Source organism: Idiotropiscis lumnitzeri, unplaced genomic scaffold, assembly GCF_059441095.1.
Source record: "Idiotropiscis lumnitzeri isolate Australia: NSW breed Sydney's pygmy pipehorse unplaced genomic scaffold, RoL_Ilum_1.0 HiC_scaffold_41, whole genome shotgun sequence".
NCBI classification, from domain to species: domain Eukaryota; kingdom Metazoa; phylum Chordata; class Actinopteri; order Syngnathiformes; family Syngnathidae; genus Idiotropiscis; species Idiotropiscis lumnitzeri.
In genome coordinates, this window is record NW_028283579.1 from 1,115,152 (window position 1) to 1,139,294 (window position 24,143).

Below are 24,143 nucleotides of genomic sequence, written 5' to 3' on the forward strand. Positions count from 1 at the left end.
TCCCTTCCTGTTCACCCTCTACACCTCGGACTACAAATACAATTCCACAACCTGTCACCTGCAGAAGTTCTCTGATGACTCTGCGATTGTCGGCCTCATCACTGACGATGACGATCGGGAGTACAGAGGGGTTACGCAGGGGTTCGTGGACTGGTGTCAGCAGAACCGCCTCCAAATCAACGCTGGGAAATCCAAAGAGCTGGTGGTGGATTTCCGCAAGCGTCGGCACTCTCCACCTGCACCAGTGAATATCCAGGGAACAGACGTTGAGAGGGTCTCAACTTACAAGTACCTGGGTGTTCATCTGAACAATAAACTGGACTGGAGCGACAACACAGACGCTCTCTATAGGAAGGGTCAGAGCAGACTCTTCCTACTCAGGCGGCTGAGGTCCTTTGGCGTTCGGGGAACACTCCTCAGGAACTTCTATGACTCGGTGGTTTCATCAGTCATCTTCTATGGAGTGGTCTCCTGGGCAGGAGGCATCTCGGGCCGAGACAAAAAGAGACTGGACAAACTGGTGAGGAGGGCCAGCTCTGTCCTGGGCTGCTCCCTGGACTCTGTGGACTCAGTGGGGGGCAGAAGGATGACGGCAAAACTGTCATCAATGCTGGACAAACCAGCCCACCCATTCAATGACACTCTGAGAACACTTTACAGCTCCTTCAGTGACAGACTTTTACACCCTCGCTGTACCAAAGAGAGATTTCGCCGCTCCTTCCTGCCAACTGCTGTCAGACTTTTTAACAAGAACATTGGGTCAGGCCTACAAACGGGAGGGCATTAGTGCAATTGTGCAGTCCTAGGATGCAATATTAACTACTACTGTACTTTCAGCCAAGGGTGTACTTAAATATTGACCAATGATGTATTTTGTTTACCATTACAGTATTCTTATTACAATACTTCTATCACTGTAGTATTTCTACCACTGCAGGATGTTCACTATTACAGTACTTTTATCATTGCAGTACTTTTATCATTGCAGTATTTTTCTATCATTGCGGTACTTTTACTATTACAGTACTTTTACCATTGCAGTACTTTTACCATTGCAGTACTTTCATCATTGCAGTATTTTTCTATCGTTGCAGTACTTTTACTATTACAGTACTTTTACCATTGCAGTATTTTCTATCATGCAGTACTTTTCTATCATTTCAGTACTCTTACCATTACAGTACTTTTATCATTGCAATATTTTTATGATTGCAGTATTTTCAATCATTCAGTAGTTTTTATCATTACAGCGTTTCCCCCTCCGTATAATGGACAAACATTAGGAGTGTTTCCTTACACTTAGATACGTTTATACTGTGTATATTTGCATGCTTTTTCTGAATGTCTGCTGCTAATGTTATACATTAACGGCTACATTACGCCGCCGACTCTGTGTGATCTATATCTTTGCTGCTGTAACACCTCAAATTTCCCCATTGTGGGACTAATAAAGGACATCTTATCTTATCTTATCTTATCTTATCTCTCCTACAACGAGGCAAGGGCCTCCACCAAGTCACCCCAGGGACAAGTTTTATTCCCTGATGGTCATCAAATTATGAGGATCTCATTCTACGCCGGAAGGGAGGAGGGGAATTTTTCCCTAATGTGAGGTTTTCGCTCCTCCACTGATGATCACACTGTTGTATGATTTCATTATGATGATCTGTCTTAAAGCCGTAAGGACATGATTTTTAAATCCACAACAGGGGGGAAATGTAAGATGGGCTGAGGATAGGTAATCAGTTTGTGTATTCATAATCATGTTTTTATACACTCATTAATGTTGAACACACACAGAGACACTTACTTGTTATTTTAACACACACACACACAGACACCGTATCCTGAAGATGTGTTTAGTTAAACTGACCTTGGGTTATGATTTTCTGCCTGCTGGAGTCCCTGGTGATTAGTTATTGATGCTTTAGTTAAACTGACCTTTATACCGTGAGTTATTGATGTTTTCTGTCTCTTGGTGATTAGTTGTTGATGCTTTTCTGTCTTCTGGTGATTAGTTATTGATGAGTTAGTTTCAATAAAAAGGCAGAACGGAGGGTGAGAGTCAGAGGGTGTGCGGGATTGAACTGGCAAGACGGCTGTTTCGCCTCCTGGCTCCCTCTCCCATTCTGAATGGCACAAAACGAAAACTTTAGTAAGTTATTTCAGTCTAAAAAAGGCGTCAGGGCATTTTTAAACCGGACAGTAAGTCGCCACTGTCTTGGTTCCTTTTTGTGCCTTGACCCATACCGGAATTATTGAAAGGATGCAGTCCTATTTACAGGCCCAAGTGACACCCCAGGTTTCTGTTGTTTGTACGAGGGCGCTTAATAGGTACTGCTATTCACAATCGTCTTAGGCTGTTTCTTTGCAGAAGTTTATGGACAATGTGTAGTGCTGTAGGATGCAGTCTAGAGCATTCTTGACATTGAAGCTTTTGTTTCCAGCAACTGCTAATGCGACCGTGCATCAAACATGCAAAACACAGACCCTTGCTCCTCAAGAAGTCAATCTTATCCTTGTGATGCTTTCTCCTAAATTCCTTACCAATTGTGAGACTGTGTTGCTCTCCATTACAATTAGCACATGGTTTGGCAATAGCATCCACTGAAACAGGTTCTGCCTTTGGCGTGGTGGTTTTGTTGTTTTCCATCTTGGCGGGCACAATGACTGTTGTGAAGACTTTCTTTGATTTTGTTGTTTCTGTGTGTTGTGATTTTGTTTTCTGTTTTATAGAAATCTTTCGTGCTTGTCAACAAAGTCAACAAAATCCTTAAACTTCACTCTTCTATTTGTTCTTTCTTGGAGATTGCAGGCAAATTTTCTCCAAGATTCTATAAGTCTGTATGGAAGTTTGTTTGCCAATGCCTTTATATTAGCCATGTTGTCCAAGTCCTCCATGTAATTAACATCTGCCATTATGTTCGAACAGCCCATAAGGAATAATGTGAAAGACTGAAGTGCAACACCATCTTCAGACTTGATTGTTGGCCAATCCATGGCTTCCTTTAAATATGCTTCTGCTATCATGAAGTCATCACCATAAAACTCCTTCAAGATTTGTTTTGCTTTGGTATATCCTGTCAGAGGTTCCATATGGATGCAGCTCTTCACCAACTCATGTGGTTGTTCACTAGTATACTGCAGCTAAAATTGAAGATGATCACGGTTATCACTTGTACGGCCTTCAATCCCATGTTCAATGGCACCTATACAGGTTTTATAATGCAGAGGGTCGCCTGTAAAACGTAGGAATGGAAAGTTCGGGAAGAAGCGATGCTTTTTGACTCTTTGCTAAGTATTCTGCGACACTGGCTTGCTGTGAGATTGCGTGGCAAAGGCCATCAAGCACATGTCCCTGTTGTTCTCTACTTTCTGTCTGATGTGGAAATCTAGCCATTGGAATAGTCGAAGTGGGAGCATTTCAGGTCAACACTGCTTGTTGCTCTGATAGGCTGTGATGGTAATTGAATGTTTTTCCTTGTTTAAATTGTAACACACTCATCAGGAATGTGGATACCATCCTCCTGGGTATTTTCATATCTTCTCAAGACATCCAATTTAGCATCAGACTCAGGGAGTGCCGTTTGCATTGCATGCATTTCCTTCTTTGCTTTAATTGCAGCTTCTTCTTGCTCAAGTGCCAACCTTTGTTGTAAATCAGCAGCCTTTGCCTTTAAACATGCTCGTTCCATTTGAGCCTTTAATTTAATTGAAGACGTTGACAGAAGTGAGCTTCTGTCTGTTAGATTCTTTACTTCTACTTCTATGGGTGTAGTTAGTTGATGCAGATCTACTATCAGCAGGTGATATTTGTTTATTGCATCCTTCCTCTGCACGTTTCAAAACGTCCTTCTTCCATTGCTCACATTTCCATTAATTACATTTTTTGGATCAAACCAGTTATTTTGGTCATCGGCAAAATCCTCTTCAGTCTTTAAATTTTGCAGACCGGAATTGAGGTCCACAAATTCTTGCTCCATGCCGCTAAAGCAAACACGAACCTCAGTTTTTTACAGCGTCAACATTTGCATCATCCTCCATCAATTGTTCAATTTGACGTTGCATGGAGGTCAATTGAGCAAATTTGCAGCTGCGTGCCTGCATCCGTTTAGGCTTGTGATCTTCTACAGCTTTTCTCCGTCATTTTTAATGTCCGCTTTCCACTGTCTTGTTCCTCCATGTCAATCCACAATGAAGCAAACAAAAACGTCAAACTGACTGTAGCGTCTCAATTTGCAGGTCAGCCGAATGACGATCAAAGTTTTAAGCAGTTTACTCACGCACCTGTTACGTGCGCGTCCTTGTTAACTCGCGATGCTTGTCAAGTATGGACGCATGCTAACAGCTAGCAGCTCATTGTCCCGACTGGAAAGTTGCTCCTTAGCTGTGATGTGCCTAGGGTTACACTATCTATCATTAACAAACACAGCCAGCCCTCCTCTTTCCTCTTACCGCTTTCCAGTGTCCTGTCCGCAAGTAGTATTTGGAAGCCGTCAAATTCCACAACGGTGTCCGGCGTTAGCTCTGTTAGCCATGAATCCGTGAACATCAGCAAGCTAGCTCATTGGAAGTTCCTCTCGTGCCGCGTTAGCGCTGTTAGCTCGTCCATTTTCTTGGGAAGGTATCTAACATTTCCCATAAAAACGGACGGGAGGACGGGGTGGTCACGCCTCCTCTTTGCCTGGCGTTTCGCCCCCGCGCGACATCCCCCGTCTCTTCCTCCTCAACTCGTGGGGGATATCGGGTCTCGCTCCGGGAGTCGGCACGGGGTTAGCACGAAGTGCTAACAGCTGATCTCTTGTGTAAACGATTGATCCGTAGCTCCCAGTGACATCTCCGGACACGATCACGCAAAAAACAGCCCTCAGCAGCAATAAAACCACCGCAATTTGGATGTCCATTGCTGCGATGAGGTAAAATAAATAAAACTGGGTAAAGGGAAAAACACGCGAAAAAGGCTCAAATAGTGAGCCGTGCTGCTCTAGCAGGTAGCCACTCGCGTGGCGACGGAACCGGAAAAACAAATGTGGTCCCATCAAAATCTGATTGGATATTTAAAAATAAAAGCGTGAAAATTTGCTTATTTGTCTGTCGTCACCAATGATTAAAAAAATTAAAATCATTACAAAATCCTCAAGCTATCGTGATACCAGACGAGTTCTGCGGGACACCAGACCACCCCAGTTGTCCACAAAAAGTGGTCACTTCAAAATTTGATGTGGCATTTCAAAATAAAAAAATCACCTGAAATATGCACTGTGATCAACACTGATTTAAAAGAAAAATCTTTAAAAAATATCCTCAAACTATCGTGATACCAAACCAGGACTGGGGATACTAGACCACACCAGCTGTCCACCAAAAGTGGTCACATCAAAATGTGATGTGGCACTTCAAAATAAAAGTAGCCTGAAATTCGCTTATTTCACGGTCATCACCACTGAGTTAAAAAAAAACATAGCTCGAGCTTTCGTGATACCAGACCAGTTTTGTGGGACACGAGACTACCCCAGCTGTCCATAAAAAGTGGTCCCATTGAAATCTAATTTGTAATTTCAAACTAAAAGTTGCCTGAAATCTGCACATTTCACTGTCATCATGCCTGACTTTAAAATTTCATTAAAAAATATCCTCTAGCTATGGTAATACCAAACCAGGTTTGGAGGACACTAGACAACACAGCTTTCCACCAAAAGTAGTCCCATCAAAATGTAAGGAGGCATTTTAAAATAAAAGAGCTGGAGCTGTCGTAATACCAGACTAGTTTTGTTGGACACTCGACGACCCCAGCTGTTCATCAAAAGTGGTCCCATCAAAATCTGGTGTAATTTCACAATAAAAAAAAAAACACCTGAAATATGCACATTTCATTGTCATCAACACTGATTTTAAAATAATCATTTCAAAATACCCTCGAGCTATCGTGATATCAGACCCATTTTGGGGGACACTAGACAACCCCAGTTGTCCATCAATTGCGGTCCCACCAAAATGTGATACGGCATTTCAAAATAAAAGTAGCCTGAAATCAGCATACATCACTGTTATCACGCCTGACTAAAATATCATGACAAAATATCCTCCAGCTATCATGATACCAGACCAGACATATTTCACTGTCATCACCATTGATTTTAAAAAATTAATTAAAAACTAGAGCTGCGAGCAGCTATAAAGGGCCCTCGCCACCCGGACAACGTTGGGGTACTGGCACGTTGGAAATGTGAAATATTTCCGAGAAATAACGTGAGGAATCTTCAAGAGGAATTTGCTTGTAGTTAAAGTTAGAGCAGCTTTTGTTTTCAAAGCCTCGTCAATGTTTGAAGTAAATTTGTTGGCAGGCACTACAGGTGCATCAAATCAAAGACTAATAGACTGAAAAACATTTTCTTTCCGAGAGCCATCACCATTCTGAACTCTCACACACATGCACACACACACGACCACCCTTACCTTGCTGAACAGCGACGTATTGTGTTGTATTTCTCCAATTTCATACTATTTTCCATCACAATATTTATTCTCTTATTTATCTAATTTATATATTTGATTAAATTATTGTTGTATTGCACTGGAGAGGGGAGCTCCCTAATCTTGTTGCACACTGTACAATGACAATAAAAGGATTTCGGATTCTGATAAATTTAGAATGGCCGACTTCCTGTTCAATTTAGCATACGGCTCCATGAGACTTTTTATTAGGTCTTGGCTTTGTACACACTTCATCAAATTTTCAGTTTGGTGAAACAGAGATATGGGGCTGTTTTTTTTTGTTGTTTTTTTTTTCTAGGGGGCGATAGCGAGCCATTTTTAAACAACTGTACGACAAAATAATAAAATATTGTGAATATTGAATCAACTCCCGGTTGGGTGGACGCTGGCACGTTTGGCTGCCACTGCTCACCGGTAACTCTCAGAAATTTTTTGGATCCGCTTGTTGTACCTGCTTTAGCAGTTTACAATCCCTCCAGTTACAGTGATTTTATTTATTATCTGTATGTTGAGCGATCCCGATTCTCATGAATGCCACCCACCGATTGCATAGTCGCTGACGCGTCTACTGTGGCTAAAGTTTAGCTTACCTATCAAAGTTAGCACCTTATGTACAGGGTAAGTTTGGGATTTTTTTAGAGCATGAGCAGGGGAGTTTTTAAGCATTTAGTCCATTGTGGTGAACCGCCCCCATTTAAGTAAATTCAAAATGGCCGACTTCCTGTAAAACCTAGCGCATGGCTCCAAGAGACTTTTTTGTAGGTCTTGGCCTTATACATACTCCATCGAATTTACAAAAAGTAGGTGAATCACTCAACCAGGGCTGATGTTTTTGAATATTTCTAGAGGGCCATGGCAAGCCATTTTAAAAAAGCTGCACATTCCATTCCGCAGGATTGCTATGGACATTGTGGGTCCTTTGACAAAAAGCAGTGGTGTAGTGTGTGACAACGCCACACGTTTCCCAGAGGCATTTCCATTGCGCACAATCACTGCTCCGGCAGTACTTTGTGCCTTGGTGCAACTCCTTTCCAGAGTTGGCATACCAGATGAGATTCTAACAGACCAGGGAACCAATTTCACTTCAAGGTTAATGCAACTGTTCAACAAACAACTGGGCATCTCCGCCATCAAAACCACTCCATACCACCCATAGACTGATGGACTAGTGGAAAGGTTCAATCAGACCTTAAAGAAGATGCTCCAGAAATTTGTGGATGATACTGGAAAAGACTGGGACCGGTGGCTGCCCTTTTTGCTGTTTGCCTATCGCGAAGTTCCTCAGGCGTCAACAGGTTTCTCTCCCTTTGAACTCTTGCATGCTTGGGAGGTTCAGGGGCCATTGGACTTGCTCCGAAAGGCCTAGGAGGCACCTTCCACCACGTGAAGTGATCGGGGGGTGGTGAAATTTGTGCTGGAAATGAGGGAGAGACTGGCCAGGTACCAGTAGGAGGCAGAGGTCAACCTGCGGGAGGCCCAGAAAAGCCAGAAGACCTGGTATGACCAGCAAGCTCGCCACCGGGAGTTTAAACCCGGCCAAAAAGTATTGCGGCTTCTCCCCACATGCAACAACAAGCTTTTAGTAAAGTGGCAGGGGCCATATGAGGTCACCCGGAAGATGGGTCCAGTGACCTATGAGATTTTCCATCCGGAGAAGAAAAAAAATAAACAAACTTATCATGTGAACCTCCTCAAAGAGTGGAAGGAGCGTTCAAACCAGGCTCCAAAGGAGGTCATACTCGCGCGGAAGGTGGAGGAGGACGACGACGACGACAAGGACGAGGACGACGACAATGATGATGATGATGATGATGATGACGAGGCAGAGCTGGAGTCCTCGACGACGACAGATGCGCCTGCACTGGCACGTCGGAAACCCAAGCAAGTCACAGAGATGTGCTTAATTTTCAAGACGGTGCCTTCTCTTTTTTCCGCCAGCCCAGGGAAGACGACGGTGGTAGAACACGTCATTCGTCTCAAAGAAGGATTACCAATTCGTCAGCGCCCCTACCGAGTTCCGCAACACTTGGTGGAGAGACTAACCAAGGAGCTCCAGGAAATGCTGAAGCTTGGAGTCATTGAGCCTTCCAAGTCGGAGTGGTGCAGTCCGGTGGTTATCATCTCCAAGAAAGATGTGTGCTGATTTAGAAAGAGAGTGAAAGACGTTTAAGAGAAGAAGCAGAAAGTACTTAATATGGAGATAAAGAAAGACGAAGAAACAGGAGCGAGAAAAAAAGGAGGAAATGCACCAGCCGAGGATCAAAGAGACAGTGACAGTGAAAAAGGAAGTCAGGGTGAGAGAGCTGAGGAGGAGGGCCAGCGAGAAAAGGAGCCGGGATTGCCTCAACAAGTGGACAACAGCGCCCTGGGAAGCCTGCCACAAGAGATGAATGCAAAGCGGCCTGCCAAACAATCACACCAATCCAAGATAATATGCGTAAATGGGCTGCGGGCCTCACGACCACCCCGTCAGCACCGATCTTCTACCAAGGACGTGGAAGAGGAAGAGGACACCTGCCAACAAAAGACGACGTCTGCTACAACTGTAGGAAACATGGCCACTTTGCTCGAAACTGCCGTCAACCACCCAGGAAAACCGATTACAATTTACACAGACAGAATCAAGTTTGATAAGAAATTTGTGATTTGTCAGGACCAGTCGTGAAAGCAACGGAGGATCACGTGACGTAAAAAACAAACAAAAAAAGCAAGTGGAGAAGCAGTTCTACATGAACGTGCGTTTTACTTATTAGGCCGTGATACACTGACACAATTGGACCTTAATATCAGAGTCAATAAGCAAGGGCGAATTCAAACAAACGTCAAAACTTTAAAAGGGCACATTATTATCGGTTGCTACATTTGGAAGAACAAAATAGGACGTCAATAAATTATTAGAAGTAGCTCACAATAGAGTCTGTTTGGGCGATGACGTGCAACACATGGTTAGTCTGCAAGGGACTATCAGATACAATGTATCAAAAGTAAGTGAAAACGCAACTATGGTTTCGTGCACCACCACATGCAACACTTGCACCATTCTCATGGAAAGACTCTCCCTGCTGGAGGGACGTGTCCGCCAGCTAGAGCAGAGTACTGTGGTAAGCGTAAATGTGGCGGACAGCACCGGTTAGCATTGGCCGTAAACGGCTTGCTAATCGCGTTGAGCCTGTTAAGACACAGAGCAGTTCCATTCCACCTCGGTCTCCTGGCTCCCGCACTTTAGTGAAAGGTGACTCCATTACTCGATACATTAAGCTTGAAAATCCAACCACAGAATGTGTATTGCTGGGGCCAGAGCACCCGACATTGAAGCTAATCTTATGGAGCTAGCACACAAGAGACCTAGACACCAGCGCAGTGCAAACAACGCTAGCTATTCAGATATAGTAATACACGTCGGCTCCAATGACACTAGTGTTACTGCCGTTTCAATGATACGCTGGCTAAAGAAAGTTTTAACGCGCACTCACTCACCATGGGTTGAAGTTGCGATGACGTTCGCTCGGCTTCACTGGTCTTGATGTTGATGTGTAGTTATGTATGTCACGTCAAACAGTCAAGGGTTAGTCTTAATCGTAGTCATTTCAGTCCAGATGTCATGCCGTGAAGTCAAGTAAATCAAATAAATAAATCAATGGCTACGGTCTTCCAAACTTCAAATCAAAAACATCCGCGCATATGCGGTAATCAATACAATATACTATCTTCTATCTTCCAGTTTGTACATAAATAATGCGTCTTGAGTAAGTGCGGTTGAAAAACGGTATCCGACCAGCGTTCCCCCACCTGTCCTGCATTTGTTATTTATGGATGAACGCAACCAGTGCTGACGTCATCAATTGCCCTAGTGGTGGTGTTGCCATACTGCATTACTCAAAAGAAAACTGCTCCAACAACTAGGATGAAGCAATCAGAGATCACAAAGAAAAAACATAGCAAGGACTTGTGATCTCGCCAGAAAGATGAGTCTGAGTCGAGTAATTGTCTCTGGCCCCTTGCCTGCGAGAGGCAATGATGAGAAAGATGGGGGTGTAGCCCTCATTTCCGAATTTAATCTAAAACTTAGTCCTCGTCCTAGCAATTCCTTCAAAACATTTGAAGTTCTCATTATGCGATCCACGGCCGCACTGCCGTTTTATCTTGCCGTTTTTTACCGTCCCCCTGGCTCTTACTCAGGCTTTTTAGATGAATTTTCTGAATTTGTGGCTGATTTGGTAACTCATGCGGATAATATATCATGGGCGACTTCAACATTCATATGAATCTCCCGTCGGAACCACTTACCGTGGCGTTTCGGACAATAATTGATATGTTTGGTTTCATGCAAATAATAGATGAAGCAACGCATATAAATGGTAACACGTTAGATTTGGTATTAACCCGGGGCTTAGCATCCTCAAAAATAATTGTATTACCATATACTAGTGCTATAGCTGACCATTACTTAATCAAATTTGAAGTCTTGGCGCATTGCCATCGTTCTGACCATGATCAAAGCTATAGCAGCCGCAACATTAGCTCCTTAACCACCGCTGCGCTCTCTGAGCTACTCCCTTTAGTAACCGATTCGTTTCCTAATTATATTGGTACGATTGATGATCTTACAAACAACTTTAATGTCGCTCTGTTAAATGCGCCTGACTCCGTCGCACCTTTAAAAACTAAAACTTGTCCAAAGAGGCTGACTCCGTGGTTTTATGAGGAAACACGCATACTGAAACGATTCTTGTAGGAAGCTTGAGCCCAAATGGCGTGCGACCAAACTGGAGGTCTTCCGTCAGGCATGGTGCGCTAGTTTATACAAGGAAGCGCTCAATCTAGCCAAAACTAATTATTACTCTAGATTAATTGTTTTACATAAAAACAACCCTAAATATTTATTTGCTACTGTAGCAATGCTAACGCAACAGCAACCAACCTCGGATAGCTCTTCCTATTCAGCTCACGATTTCATGCAATTCTTTACTCAGAAGATTGAGTGTATTCGTGATGAGATTAAAGACACTGTTCTTACAATTCCGTTGAATTCCGTCATAAATGGTGTTAATAGGGACATTAGGGCTGATAACTGTCCGATAACCTTATCTCAATTTAAAAAAGTATCTCTTGAAAGCCAAACAAAATTGGTTAGTGGGGCAAAACCGACAACTTGTGTGCTCGATCCGCTTCCTGGCAAACTAATTAAAGAACTGTTTATGACCCTAGGACCGTCTGTCTTAAATATTATTAATCTATCACTTACCACGGGTATAGTACCAGCAGCTTTAGGACCGCCATTATGCGACCGCTACTTAAGCAACCAAACCTCGACCCAGAGAGTCTCAACAACTATAGACCGGTTTCAAATCTTCCGTTTATTGCAAAAATCTTGAAAAACTTAATGAATATATGACTAGTAATAATCAATTTGAACCTTTCCAATCAGGTTTTACCGAATGGAAGCTACGGAGGAGGAGGGCATGCTCGCGTCACAGTTAAGCCGAAGAGGAGCACCTTCCCCGGGCACGGGCGGTGTCAAGCGGCCCCTAAGTTTAACCGAATGGAAGCTCCGGAGGAGGAGGGCATGCTCGCGTCACAGTTAAGCCGAAGAGGAGCACCTCTTCCCCCCGGGCACGAGCGGAGCGCGAGGCTGTCAGTTATGAATGAATAAATGAATAAATAAATAAATGAAGAATGCCACCTTTCATTTCACTGGCATGATCCGTGCCTGTCATGCCGCGTGTGTTTTTGTTTTTTCAGCTGTGTGGGCGTTCCTCCAGCGATCGTCTCGCGCCATGCGGTCAGCTGCTGCGAGACGCGCCCACCAGCCCCGCACCGGATTCCCATTCACTCACTGATTACACTCACTACCACCTACACTGACTACCTGGCGTCGGATTGTTATCCTACTTGTGTCTGCGTTTGGAGAGTCCTGCTCAATCCTCCAGCTCTGCTGGAGGATCATAACATTCACAGGGCACACCGGACGGCGTACCAGAAGTTAAAAGTCGAAGTAATTAAATAAATACAAAAATAAGTAATTGAATAAATACAAAAATAATGGCTGGGGAATAAAAAAATAAGAAGTTTTAATAATAATTTTTTTTTGTTATAACATGAATTTCACTCTCTCTCTCTCTACCCGTATATATATATATATATATATATATATATATAATTTAAGCATTTTTGAAGGTGCGCCGCTACTTCGCGGATTTTCAGTTTTCGCGGGTGGTCTCGGTCCCCATTAACCGCGATAACCGAGGGTTCACTGTATTACTCTTACTCGATCTTGGCGCCGCTTTTGACACTTGATCATAACATATTATTAAAACGCCTTGAAACTTGTGTTGGCATTTCAGGTTCAGCGCTTTCTTGGTTTAATTCGTATCTGTCGGAGAGGAGGCACCGTGTAATTCATGGCAATGCGACTTCTGATCTTTGTAAGATCACACGCGGAGTTCCGCAGGGATTGGTACTAGATGCTACCGCTTGGTGATATTATACGGAAATATAACATTAGTTTTCATTGTTATGCTGATGATACGCAATTATACATGCCGTTGGATATAACGAATCCGTGTGATTGCTATAAATTAGAGGCATGCCTTGCCGAAATTAAACTATGAATGTCTTTCAATTTTTTGCGTCTTAACTCAGATAAAACCGAGATGCTGATCATTGGACCAGCGCGTCATCGGTACCTTTTTCAAAGACACCACTATGAGTATCGATAAATTGCCCAAAAGGATTCAACAAGATCAATGTCTAAAGTCATTTTTGGCCAATTTTCAATCAGATTCGTTAAAAGGGCACCGTGCAGTACGTCAAAATGTAAAAAATTATAATTTTTGTCACCACTGGGTGGTGCAAGGTGGTCGCTGCTCAGGCCCTAATAATAATAATAATAATAATAATAATAAAAGTAATAATATTTTCTACAAAAACAATAGGGACCTCGCAGCCGTCGCAGCTCGGGCCCTAATAACAATTTCTACAAAAACAATAGGGACCTCGCCGCGGTCGCTGCTCGGGCCCCAATAATAATTTCTACACAAAGTCCATTGTGGTGACCCGCCCCCTTTTAAGTAAATTCAAAATGGCCGACTTCCTGTAAAACCTAGCTCATTGCTCCAAGAGACTATTTTGTAGGTCTTGGTCTTATACATACAGTGAACCCTCGCTACTTCGCGGTTCACCTTTCGCGGGTTCAGTGCTTCGCGGGTCTAAAAAATATTCGGGGGCATTGTAGTTTCGCCGAGCGACACAACGGGGCGCTGGAGCGGTTAGACGGCCGGCGTGCGCCGAAGAAGAGCGTGGGCGAAGAGGAGAGTGGACGAAGAAGAGCACGTTCCCCCGGACACGATCGGTGGCGACGTTTCGCGTGGTTCGGACCGTACCAGAGCTCCGGCCAGCGTGCGTGGCAGTTAAGCCGTAGAGGAGCACCTTCCCCGGGCACGGGCGGTTCCAAGCGGCCCCTAAGTTTAACCGAATGGAAGCTCCGGAGGAGGAGGGCATGCTCGCGTCACAGTAAGCCGAAGAGGAGCACCTTCCCCGGGCACGGGCGGTGCCAAGCGGCCCCTAAGTTTAACCGAATGGAAGCTCCGGGGGAGGAGGGCGGGCGTGTGTCACAGTTAAGCCAAATTGGAGCACCTCTTCTGCCCGGGCACGAGCGGCGCGCGAGGCTGTCAGTTATGAATGAATAAATGAATAAATAAATAAAGAATGCCACCTTTCATTTCACAGGGCACACCGGACGGCGTACCAGCAGGTAAAAGTCGGAGTAATTAAATAAATACAAAAAGAATGGCTGGGGAATAAAAAAATAATACGTTTTAATAATAATTAGGTTTTTTTGTTATAACATGAATTTCACTCTCTCTCTCCCCGTATATATATATATATATATATATATTTATTATATATATTGTATATTTTTTTTAAGCATTTTTGAAGGTGCGCCGCTACTTCGCGGATTTTCAGTTTTCGCGGGTGGTCTCGGTCCCCATTAACCGCGATAACCGAGGGTTCACTGTACTCCATAAAATTTACAAAAAGCGAGGTGAAACACTCAACCAGAGCTGCTTTTTTTAACATTTCTCGAGGGCCATGGCGAGCCATTTCAAAAAAGCTGCACAACTAACGTATAAAATATTGATAAATTTGCTCGGCCTGATGTGTGTGTAAAGTTTTACGAGTTGTCGTTCATATTTAGAACCTCATAATCAGCTTTGTTTTATTGCCGAACAGTGCAATGCCACTCCCACAACTTTTCACGAAAAAGGACGAATTTCGTATTGTGACATCCTCATGGCCGAAACAGTCATCCGAGCATATATGAGGGCGACCTTGTTGAGTTGCACGGAGAAAAACATCCAAGAAAATAACTTGTATTAGCTTTTACCAGTTGGTGGCGCTACTACTACGATGTAAAATAAGTTGGTAGATGTCTTCAGGGCTGAAGTATCCTCAAATGTGTACAACTTCGAGAAGATAGGATCATCTGAGTCATGTTGCCGGAGCTTTTGTTGCCACAGAGTACAATCGGACTTTTCAGCACCTTAATAGCCACGCCTTTTGCCAAAACGTCACAAAATTCGGCAGAGAGTAAGATCATTGTCTTGAGTCTTTTCTGACTAATTTTCAGTCGGATTCGTCAAAAGGGCACCGTGCAGTACGTGAAAATTAAAATAAAAACTAATTTTTGATTCCACTTGGCGGCACTGTGTGTATAACAAAATAATAACATTACGATGTCTTCAGGTCGGGACGTTTTATTTACAGGTGAAGGTTTGGATTTTTAGGAGCATGTGCAGGGGAGTTATTAAGCATTCATTTATTTGTATTAGGTTCATTTTGTCTTCTTATTATTGATATTTGACTGATTCATTAAAAGCAGACAATTATGTTTTAGGTAAATTTTTTACCTGACATCTTTCGGCGAGTCTTTCGCCTTCTTCAGAGTGTCGCATGATGGTGTCTTGAGCTGATGTTCCATGAGGGTGTGACTTACCTGTCAAAAAAATGAAAAAAATCAGAGCAGTAAAAGAACAAGCACAACATGAACATTACAAATCAGCAATCACTGACCACTGCAAAAGGGAAAACTACATCATGGACCGGGAGAAGGGCAGGGTCATCCGCACAGAAGAGAACAAACAACAGCGCTGGATCAGAGAGGCCATTGAGATCTGCAAGCGAGGCATAAAAACCATGAACAGAGACAAGGGAGCCTTCATCCTCTCTACCACCTGGACCAGCATCTTGGCGGAGTGAACGGACAGCGGGGGCGTGACTTGCCTTCATTCTTGTGACAGGTAAGTCACGCCCTCATGGAACATCAGCTGATAAAGACGGGTCACAAGACAGCATCATGTGACACTCTGAAGAAGGCGAAAGACTTTCGTATTGTGACATGCTCAAGGCCTAAACACTCATCCGAGCAAATATAAGGTAGATTTTGTTCACCTGCCCGGAGAAAAACATCAACGAAAATAATTTGTATTTGTTTTAACCAGTTGGTGGCGCTACCACTGCGATCAAAAATAAGTTGGCAGCCGTCTTCAGGGCCTGAATATCCTCAAATGTGAAAAATTTCGAGAAGATGGATCATCTGAATCATTTTGCAGGAACTTTTGTTGCCACGGAGAATAATCAGACTCTGCGGCACCGTAATAGCCACGCCCTTCGAAGGAAAGTCACAAAAATAGGGATAGAGTAAGATCAATGTCTTGAGTCTTTTCTAGCCAATTTTCAATCAGATTCGTTAAAAGGGCACCGTGCAGTAAGTCAAAATGTAAAAAATGATATTGATTGGCGCAAGGTGTATAACTGAATATAAACATATAGATGTCTTCAGGTACAGACTTTTTATGTACATGTGAAGTTTTGGATTTTTAGCAGCATGTGCAGGAGAGTTATTAAGCATTTTGTCCATTGCGGCGAAGGAAATCTTAAGTGAAAACTTTGAAGCCCCGCCCCCGTCATATAGTATTTCGGAAACAAAAAATTTTAGCCCCAGTGTTTGTCCCAGGTCTTCAGATGCTACAGACAGAATTTTAAGGCAATCAGATGAAGCCTTTAGGATCAGGGTGCAAAAGAATGACCCCTGTAAACATGCAAAAAAGGGCAAAAGTCGGACTTTCAAAAATTCATAACTCACTTCCTGTTCATATTAGACGTAAAAATATCAAATTTTTCGCCATGCCCGATGAGACTGCCAAGTTTGGTGAGTTTTTGTGCATGTTTCGGGGGTCAAAAATGCGATCGAACAATCGGAAAAATAATAATAATAATAATTTCTACAAAAACAATAGGGACTTCGCAGCGGTCGCTGCTCAGGCCCTAATAATAATAATAATAAAAGTAATAATATTTTCTACAAAAACAATAGGGACCTCGCCGCGGTCGCTGCTCGGGCCCCAATAATAATTTCTACACAAAGTCCATTGTGGTGACCCGCCCCCTTTTAAGTAAATTCAAAATGGCCGACTTCCTGTAAAACCTAGCTCATTGCTCCAAGAGACTTTTTTGTAGGTCTTGGTCTTATACATACAGTGAACCCTCGCTACCTCGCGGTTCACCTTTCGCGGGTTCAGTGCTTCGCGGGTCTAAAAAATATTCGGGGGCATTGTAGTTTCGCCGAGCGTCACGACGGGGCGCTGGAGCGGTTAGACGGCCGGCGTGCGCCGAAGAAGAGCGTGGGCGAAGAGGAGAGTGGACGAAGAAGAGCACGTTCCCCCGGACACGATCGGTGGCGACGTTTCGCGCGGTTCGGACCGTACCAGAGCTCCGGCCGGCGTGCGTGGCAGTTAAGCCGTAGAGGAGCACCTTCCCCGGGCACGGGCGGTGCCAAGCGGCCCCTAAGTTTAACCGAATGGAAGCTCCGGAGGAGGAGGGCATGCTCGCGTCACAGTAAGCCGAAGAGGAGCACCTTCCCCGGGCACGGGCGGTTCCAAGCGGCCCCTAAGTTTAACCGAATGGAAGCTCCGCAGGAGGAGGGCATGCTCGCGTCACAGTAAGCCGAAGAGGAGCACCTTCCCCGGGCACGGGCGGTGCCAAGCGGCCCCTAAGTTTAACCGAATGGAAGCTCCGGGGGAGGAGGGCGGGCGTGTGTCACAGTTAAGCCAAATTGGAGCACCTCTTCTGCCCGGGCACGAGCGGAGCGCGAGGCTGTCAGTTATGAATGAATAAATGAATAAATAAATAAAGAATGCCACCTTTCATTTCACAGGGCACACCGGACGGCGTACCAGCAGGTAAAAGTCGGAGTAATTAAATAAATACAAAAAGAATGGCTGGGGAATAAAAAAATAATACGTTTTAATAATAATTTGGTTTTTTTGTTATAACATGAATTTCACTCTCTCTCTCCCCGTATATATATATATATATATATATATATATATTTATTATATATATTGTATATTTTTTTTAAGCATTTTTGAAGGTGCGCCGCTACTTCGCGGATTTTCAGTTTTCGCGGGTGGTCTCGGTCCCCGTTAACCGCGATAACCGAGGGTTCACTGTACTCCATAAAATTTACAAAAAGCGAGGTGAAACACTCAACCAGAGCTGCTTTTTTTAACATTTCTCGAGGGCCATGGCGAGCCATTTAAAAAAAGCTGCACAACTAACGTATAAAATATTGATAAATTTGCTCGGCCTGATGTGTGTGTAAAGTTTTACGAGTTGTCGTTCATATTTAGAACCTCATAATCAGCTTTGTTTTATTGACGAACAGTGCAATGCCACTCCCACAACTTTTCATGAAAAAGGACGAATTTCGTATTGTGACATCCTCATGGCCGAAACAGTCATCCGAGCATATATGAGGGCGACCTTGTTGAGTTGCACGGAGAAAAACATCCAAGAAAATAACTTGTATTAGCTTTTACCAGTTGGTGGCGCTACTACTACGATGTAAAATAAGTTGGTAGATGTCTTCAGGGCTGAAGTATCCTCAAATGTGTACAACTTCGAGAAGATAGGATCATCTGAGTCATGTTGCCGGAGCTTTTGTTGCCACAGAGTACAATCAGACTTTTCAGCACCTTAATAGCCACGCCTTTTGCCAAAACGTCACAAAATTCGGCAGAGAGTAAGATCATTGTCTTGAGTCTTTTCTGACTCATTTTCAGTCGGATTCGTCAAAAGGGCACCGTGCAGTACGTGAAAATTAAAATAAAAACAAATTTTTGATTCCACTTGGCGGCACTGTGTGTATAACAAAATAATAACATTAAGATGTCTTCAGGTCGGGACGTTTTATTTACAGGTGAAGGTTTGGATTTTTAGGAGCATGTGCAGGGGAGTTATTAAGCATTCATTTATTTGTATTAGGTTCATTTTGTCTTCTTATTATTGATATTTGACTGATTCATTAAAAGCAGACAATTATGTTTTAGGTTAATTTTTTACCTGACATGTTTCGGCGAGTCTTTCGCCTTCTTCAGAGTGTCGCATGATGGTGTCTTGAGCTGATGTTCCATGAGGGTGTGACTTACCTGTCAAAAAAATGAAAAAAATCAGAGCAGTAAAAGAACAAGCACAACATGAACATTACAAATCAGCAATCACTGACCACTGCAAAAGGGAAAACCACATCATGGACCGGGAGGAGGGCAGGGTCATCCGCACAGAAGAGAACAAACAACAGCGCTGGATCAGAGAGGCCATTGAGATCTGCAAGCGAGGCATAAAAACCATGAACAGAGACAAGGGAGCCTTCATCCTCTCTACCACCTGGACCAGCATCTTGGCGGAGTGAACGGACAGCGGGGGGCGTGACTTGCCTTCATTCTTGTGACAGGTAAGTCACGCCCTCATGGAACATCAGCTGATAAAGACGGGTCACAAGACAGCATCATGTGACACTCTGAAGAAGGCGAAAGACTTTCGTATTGTGACATGCTCAAGGCCTAAACACTCATCCGAGCAAATATAAGGTAGATTTTGTTCACTTGCCCGGAGAAAAACATCAACAAAAATAATTTGTATTTGTTTTAACCAGTTGGTGGCACTACCACTGCGATCAAAAATAAGTTGGCAGCCGTCTTCAGGGCCTGAATATCCTCAAATGTGAAAGATTTCCAGAAGATGGATCATCTGAATCATTTTGCAGGAACTTTTGTTGCCACGGAGAATAATCAGAATCTGCGGCACCGTAATAGCCACGCCCTTTGAAGGAAAGTCATAAAAATAGGGATAGAGTAAGATCAATGTCTTGAGTCTTTTCTAGCCAATTTTCAATCGGATTCGTTAAAAGGGCACCGTGCAGTACGTCAAAATGTAAAAATTGATATTGATTGGCGCAAGGTGTATAACTGAATATAAACATATAGATGTCTTCAGGTACCGACTCTTTATGTACATGTGAAGTTTTGGATTTTTAGCAGCATGTGCAGGAGAGTTATTAAGCATTTTGTCCATTGCGGCGAAGGAAATCTTAAGTGAAAACTTTGAAGCCCCGCCCCCGTCATATAGTATTTCGGAAACAAAAAATTTTAGCCCCAGTGTTTGTCCCAGGTCTTAAGATGCTCCAGACAGAACTTTAAGGCAATCAGATGAAGCCTTTAGGATCAGGGTGCAAAAGAATGACCCCTGTAAACATGCAAAAAAGGGCAAAAGTCGGACTTTCAAAAATTCATAACTCACTTCCTGTTCATATTAGACGTTAAAAAATATAAAATTTTTCGCCATGCCCGATGAGACTGCCAAGTTTGGTGAGTTTTTGTGCATGTTTCGGGGGTCAAAAATGCGATCGAACAATCGGAAAAATAATAATAATAATAATTTCTACAAAAACAATAGGGACTTCGCAGCGGTCGCTGCTCAGGCCCTAATAATAATAATAATAAAAGTAATAATATTTTCTACAAAAACAATAGGGACCTCGCCGCGGTCGCTGCTCGGGCCCCAATAATAATTTCTACACAAAGTCCATTGTGGTGACCCGCCCCCTTTTAAGTAAATTCAAAATGGCCGACTTCCTGTAAAACCTAGCTCATTGCTCCAAGAGACTTTTTTGTAGGTCTTGGTCTTATACATACAGTGAACCCTCGCTACTTCGTGGTTCACCTGTCGCGGGTTCAGTGCTTCGCGGGTCTAAAAAATATTCGGGGGCATTGTAGTTTCGCCAAGCGGCACGACGGGGCGCTGGAGCGGTTAGACGGCCGGCGTGCGCCGAAGAAGAGCGTGGGCGAAGAGGAGAGTGGACGAAGAAGAGCACGTTCCCCCGGACACGATCGGTGGCGACGTTTCGCGCGGTTCGGACCGTACCAGAGCTCCGGCCGGCGTGTGTGGCAGTTAAGCCGTAGAGGAGCACCTTCCCCGGGCACGGGCGGTGCCAAGCGGCCCCTAAGTTTAACCGAATGGAAGCTCCGGAGGAGGAGGGCATGTTCGCGTCACAGTAAGCCGAAGAGGAGCACCTTCCTCGGGCACGGGCGGTTCCAAGCGGCCCCTAAGTTTAACCGAATGGAAGCTCCGGAGGAGGAGGGCATGCTCGCGTCACAGTAAGCCGAAGAGGAGCACCTTCCCCGGGCACGGGCGGTTCCAAGCGGCCCCTAAGTTTAACCGAATGGAAGCTCCGGAGGAGGAGGGCATGCTCGCGTCACAGTAAGCCGAAGAGGAGCACCTTCCCCGGGCACGGCGGTGCCAAGCGGCCCCTAAGTTTAACCGAATGGAAGCTCCGGGGGAGGAGGGCGGGCGTGTGTCACAGTTAAGCCGAATTGGAGCACCTCTTCTGCCCGGGCACGAGCGGAGCGCGAGGCTGTCAGTTATGAATGAATAAATGAATAAATAAATAAAGAATGCTACCTTTCATTTCACAGGGCACACCGGACGGCGTACCAGCAGGTAAAAGTCGGAGTAATTAAATAAATACAAAAAGAATGGCTGGGGAATAAAAAAATAATACGTTTTAATAATAATTTGTTTTTTTTGTTATAACATGAATTTCACTCTCTCTCTCCCCGTATATATATATATATATATATATATATATATATATATATATATATATATATATATATATATATATATATATATATATATATATATATATATATATATTTATTATATATATTGTATATTTTTTTTAAGCATTTTTGAAGGTGCGCCGCTACTTCGCGGATTTTCAGTTTTCGCGGGTGGTCTCGGTCCCCATTAACCGCGATAACCGAGGGTTCACTGTACTCCATAAAATTTACAAAAAGCGAGGTGAAACACTCAACCAGAGCTGCTTTTTTTTAACATTTCTCGAGGGCCATGGCGAGCCATTTCAAAAAAGCTGCACAACTAACGTATAAAATATTGATAAATTTGCTCGGCCTGATGTGTGTGTAAAGTTTTACGAGTTGTCGTTCATATTTAGAACCTCATAATCAGCTTTGTTTTATTGCCGAACAGTGCAATGCCACTCCCACAACTTTTCACGAAAAAGGACGAATTTCGTATTGTGACATCCTCATGGCCGAAACAGTCATCCGAGCATATATGAGGGCGACCTTGTTGAGTTGCACGGAGAAAAACATCCAAGAAAATAACTTGTATTAGCTTTTACCAGTTGGTGGCGCTACTACTACGATGTAAAATAAGTTGGTAGATGTCTTCAGGGCTGAAGTATCCTCAAATGTGTACAACTTCGAGAAGATAGGATCATCTGAGTCATGTTGCCGGAGCTTTTGTTGCCACAGAGTACAATCGGACTTTTCAGCACCTTAATAGCCACGCCTTTTGCCAAAACGTCACAAAATTCGGCAGAGAATAAGATCATTGTCTTGAGTCTTTTCTGACTAATTTTCAGTCGGATTCGTCAAAAGGGCACCGTGCAGTACGTGAAAATTAAAATAAAAACACATTTTTGATTCCACTTGGCGGCACTGTGTGTATAACAAAATAATAACATTAAGATGTCTTCAGGTCGGGACGTTTTATTTACAGGTGAAGGTTTGGATTTTTAGGAGCATGTGCAGGGGAGTTATTAAGCATTCATTTATTTGTATTAGGTTCATTTTGTCTTCTTATTATTGATATTTCACTGATTCATTAAAAGCAGACAATTATGTTTTAGGTTAATTTTTTACCTGACATGTTTCGGCGAGTCTTTCGCCTTCTTCAGAGTGTCGCATGATGGTGTCTTGAGCTGATGTTCCATGAGGGTGTGACTTACCTGTCAAAAAAATGAAAAAATCAGAGCAGTAAAAGAACAAGCACAACATGAACATTACAAATCAGCAATCACTGACCACTGCAAAAGGGAAAACCACATCATCGACCGGGAGAAGGGCAGGGTCATCCGCACAGAAGAGAACAAACAACAGCGCTGGATCAGAGAGGCCATTGAGATCTGCAAGCGAGGCATAAAAACCATGAACAGAGACAAGGGAGCCTTCATCCTCTCTACCACCTGGACCAGCATCTTGGCGGAGTGAACGGACAGCGGGGGGCGTGACTTGCCTTCATTCTTGTGACAGGTAAGTCACGCCCTCATGGAACATCAACTGATAAAGACGGGTCACAAGACACCATCATGTGACACTCTGAAGAAGGCGAAAGACTTTCGTATTGTGACATGCTCAAGGCCTAAACACTCATCCGAGCAAATATAAGGTAGATTTTGTTAACCTGCCCGGAGAAAAACATCAACGAAAATAATTTGTATTTGTTTTAACCAGTTGGTGGCGCTACCACTGCGATCAAAAATAAGTTGGCAGCCGTCTTCAGGGCCTGAATATCCTCAAATGTGAAAGATTTCCAGAAGATGGATCATCTGAATCATTTTGCAGGAACTTTTGTTGCCACGGAGAATAATCAGACTCTGCGGCACCGTAATAGCCACGCCCTTTGAAGGAAAGTCATAAAAATAGGGATAGAGTAAGATCAATGTCTTGAGTCTTTTCTAGCCAATTTTCAATCAGATTCGTTAAAAGGGCACCGTGCAGTACGTCAAAATGTAAAAATTTATATTGATTGGCGCAAGGTGTATAACTGAATATAAACATATAGATGTCTTCAGGTACCGACTCTTTATGTACATGTGAAGTTTTGGATTTTTAGCAGCACGTGCAGGAGAGTTATTAAGCATTTTGTCCATTGCGGCGAAGGAAATCTTAAGTGAAAACTTTGAAGCCCCGCCCCCGTCATATAGTATTTCGGAAACAAAAAATTTTAGCCCCAGTGTTTGTCCCAGGTCTTAAGATGCTCCAGACAGAACTTTAAGGCAATCAGATGAAGCCTTTAGGATCAGGGTGCAAAAGAATGACCCCTGTAAACATGCAAAAAAGGGCAAAAGTCGGACTTTCAAAAATTCATAACTCACTTCCTGTTCATATTAGACGTTAAAAAATATCAAATTTTTCGCCATGCCCGATGAGACTGCCAAGTTTGGTGAGTTTTTGTGCATGTTTCGGGGGTCAAAAATGCGATCGAACAATCGGAAAAATAATAATAATAATAATTTCTACAAAAACAATAGGGACTTCGCAGCGGTCGCTGCTCAGGCCCTAATAATAATAATAATAATAATAATAATAATAAAAGTAATAATATTTTCTACAAAAACAATAGGGACCTCGCCGCGGTCGCTGCTCGGGCCCCAATAATAATTTCTACACAAAGTCCATTGTGGAGACTCGCCCCCTTTTAAGTAAATTCAAAATGGCCGA

General features: G+C 43.4%; 1 protein-coding gene across 9 annotated transcripts in view; it reads right to left on the reverse strand.

Moving 5' to 3' along the window:
* The window catches only part of LOC148315766 (uncharacterized), a 68,734-nt gene that overhangs the window by 17,571 nt on the left and 27,020 nt on the right, over positions 1-24,143 (reverse strand). For 6 of the 9 annotated variants that reach the window (XR_015840602.1, XM_088287366.1, XM_088287367.1 and 3 more), the window contains 4 exons: positions 19,061-19,161; positions 18,898-18,983; positions 15,568-15,668; positions 15,405-15,490 (listed from right to left, as the gene is read on the reverse strand). Coding sequence is in view for 8 of the 9 variants with exons in the window: in XM_088287366.1 (XP_088143492.1) it covers positions 15,405-15,490; positions 15,568-15,668; positions 18,898-18,904 (194 nt within the window). In the remaining variant the exon portion in view is untranslated. Of the gene's footprint in view, positions 1-1,944; positions 2,130-15,404; positions 15,491-15,567; positions 15,669-18,897; positions 18,984-19,060; positions 19,162-24,143 lie in introns of those variants that run through there. The other 3 variants (XM_088287368.1, XM_088287362.1, XM_088287364.1) reach the window with 3 other exon arrangements.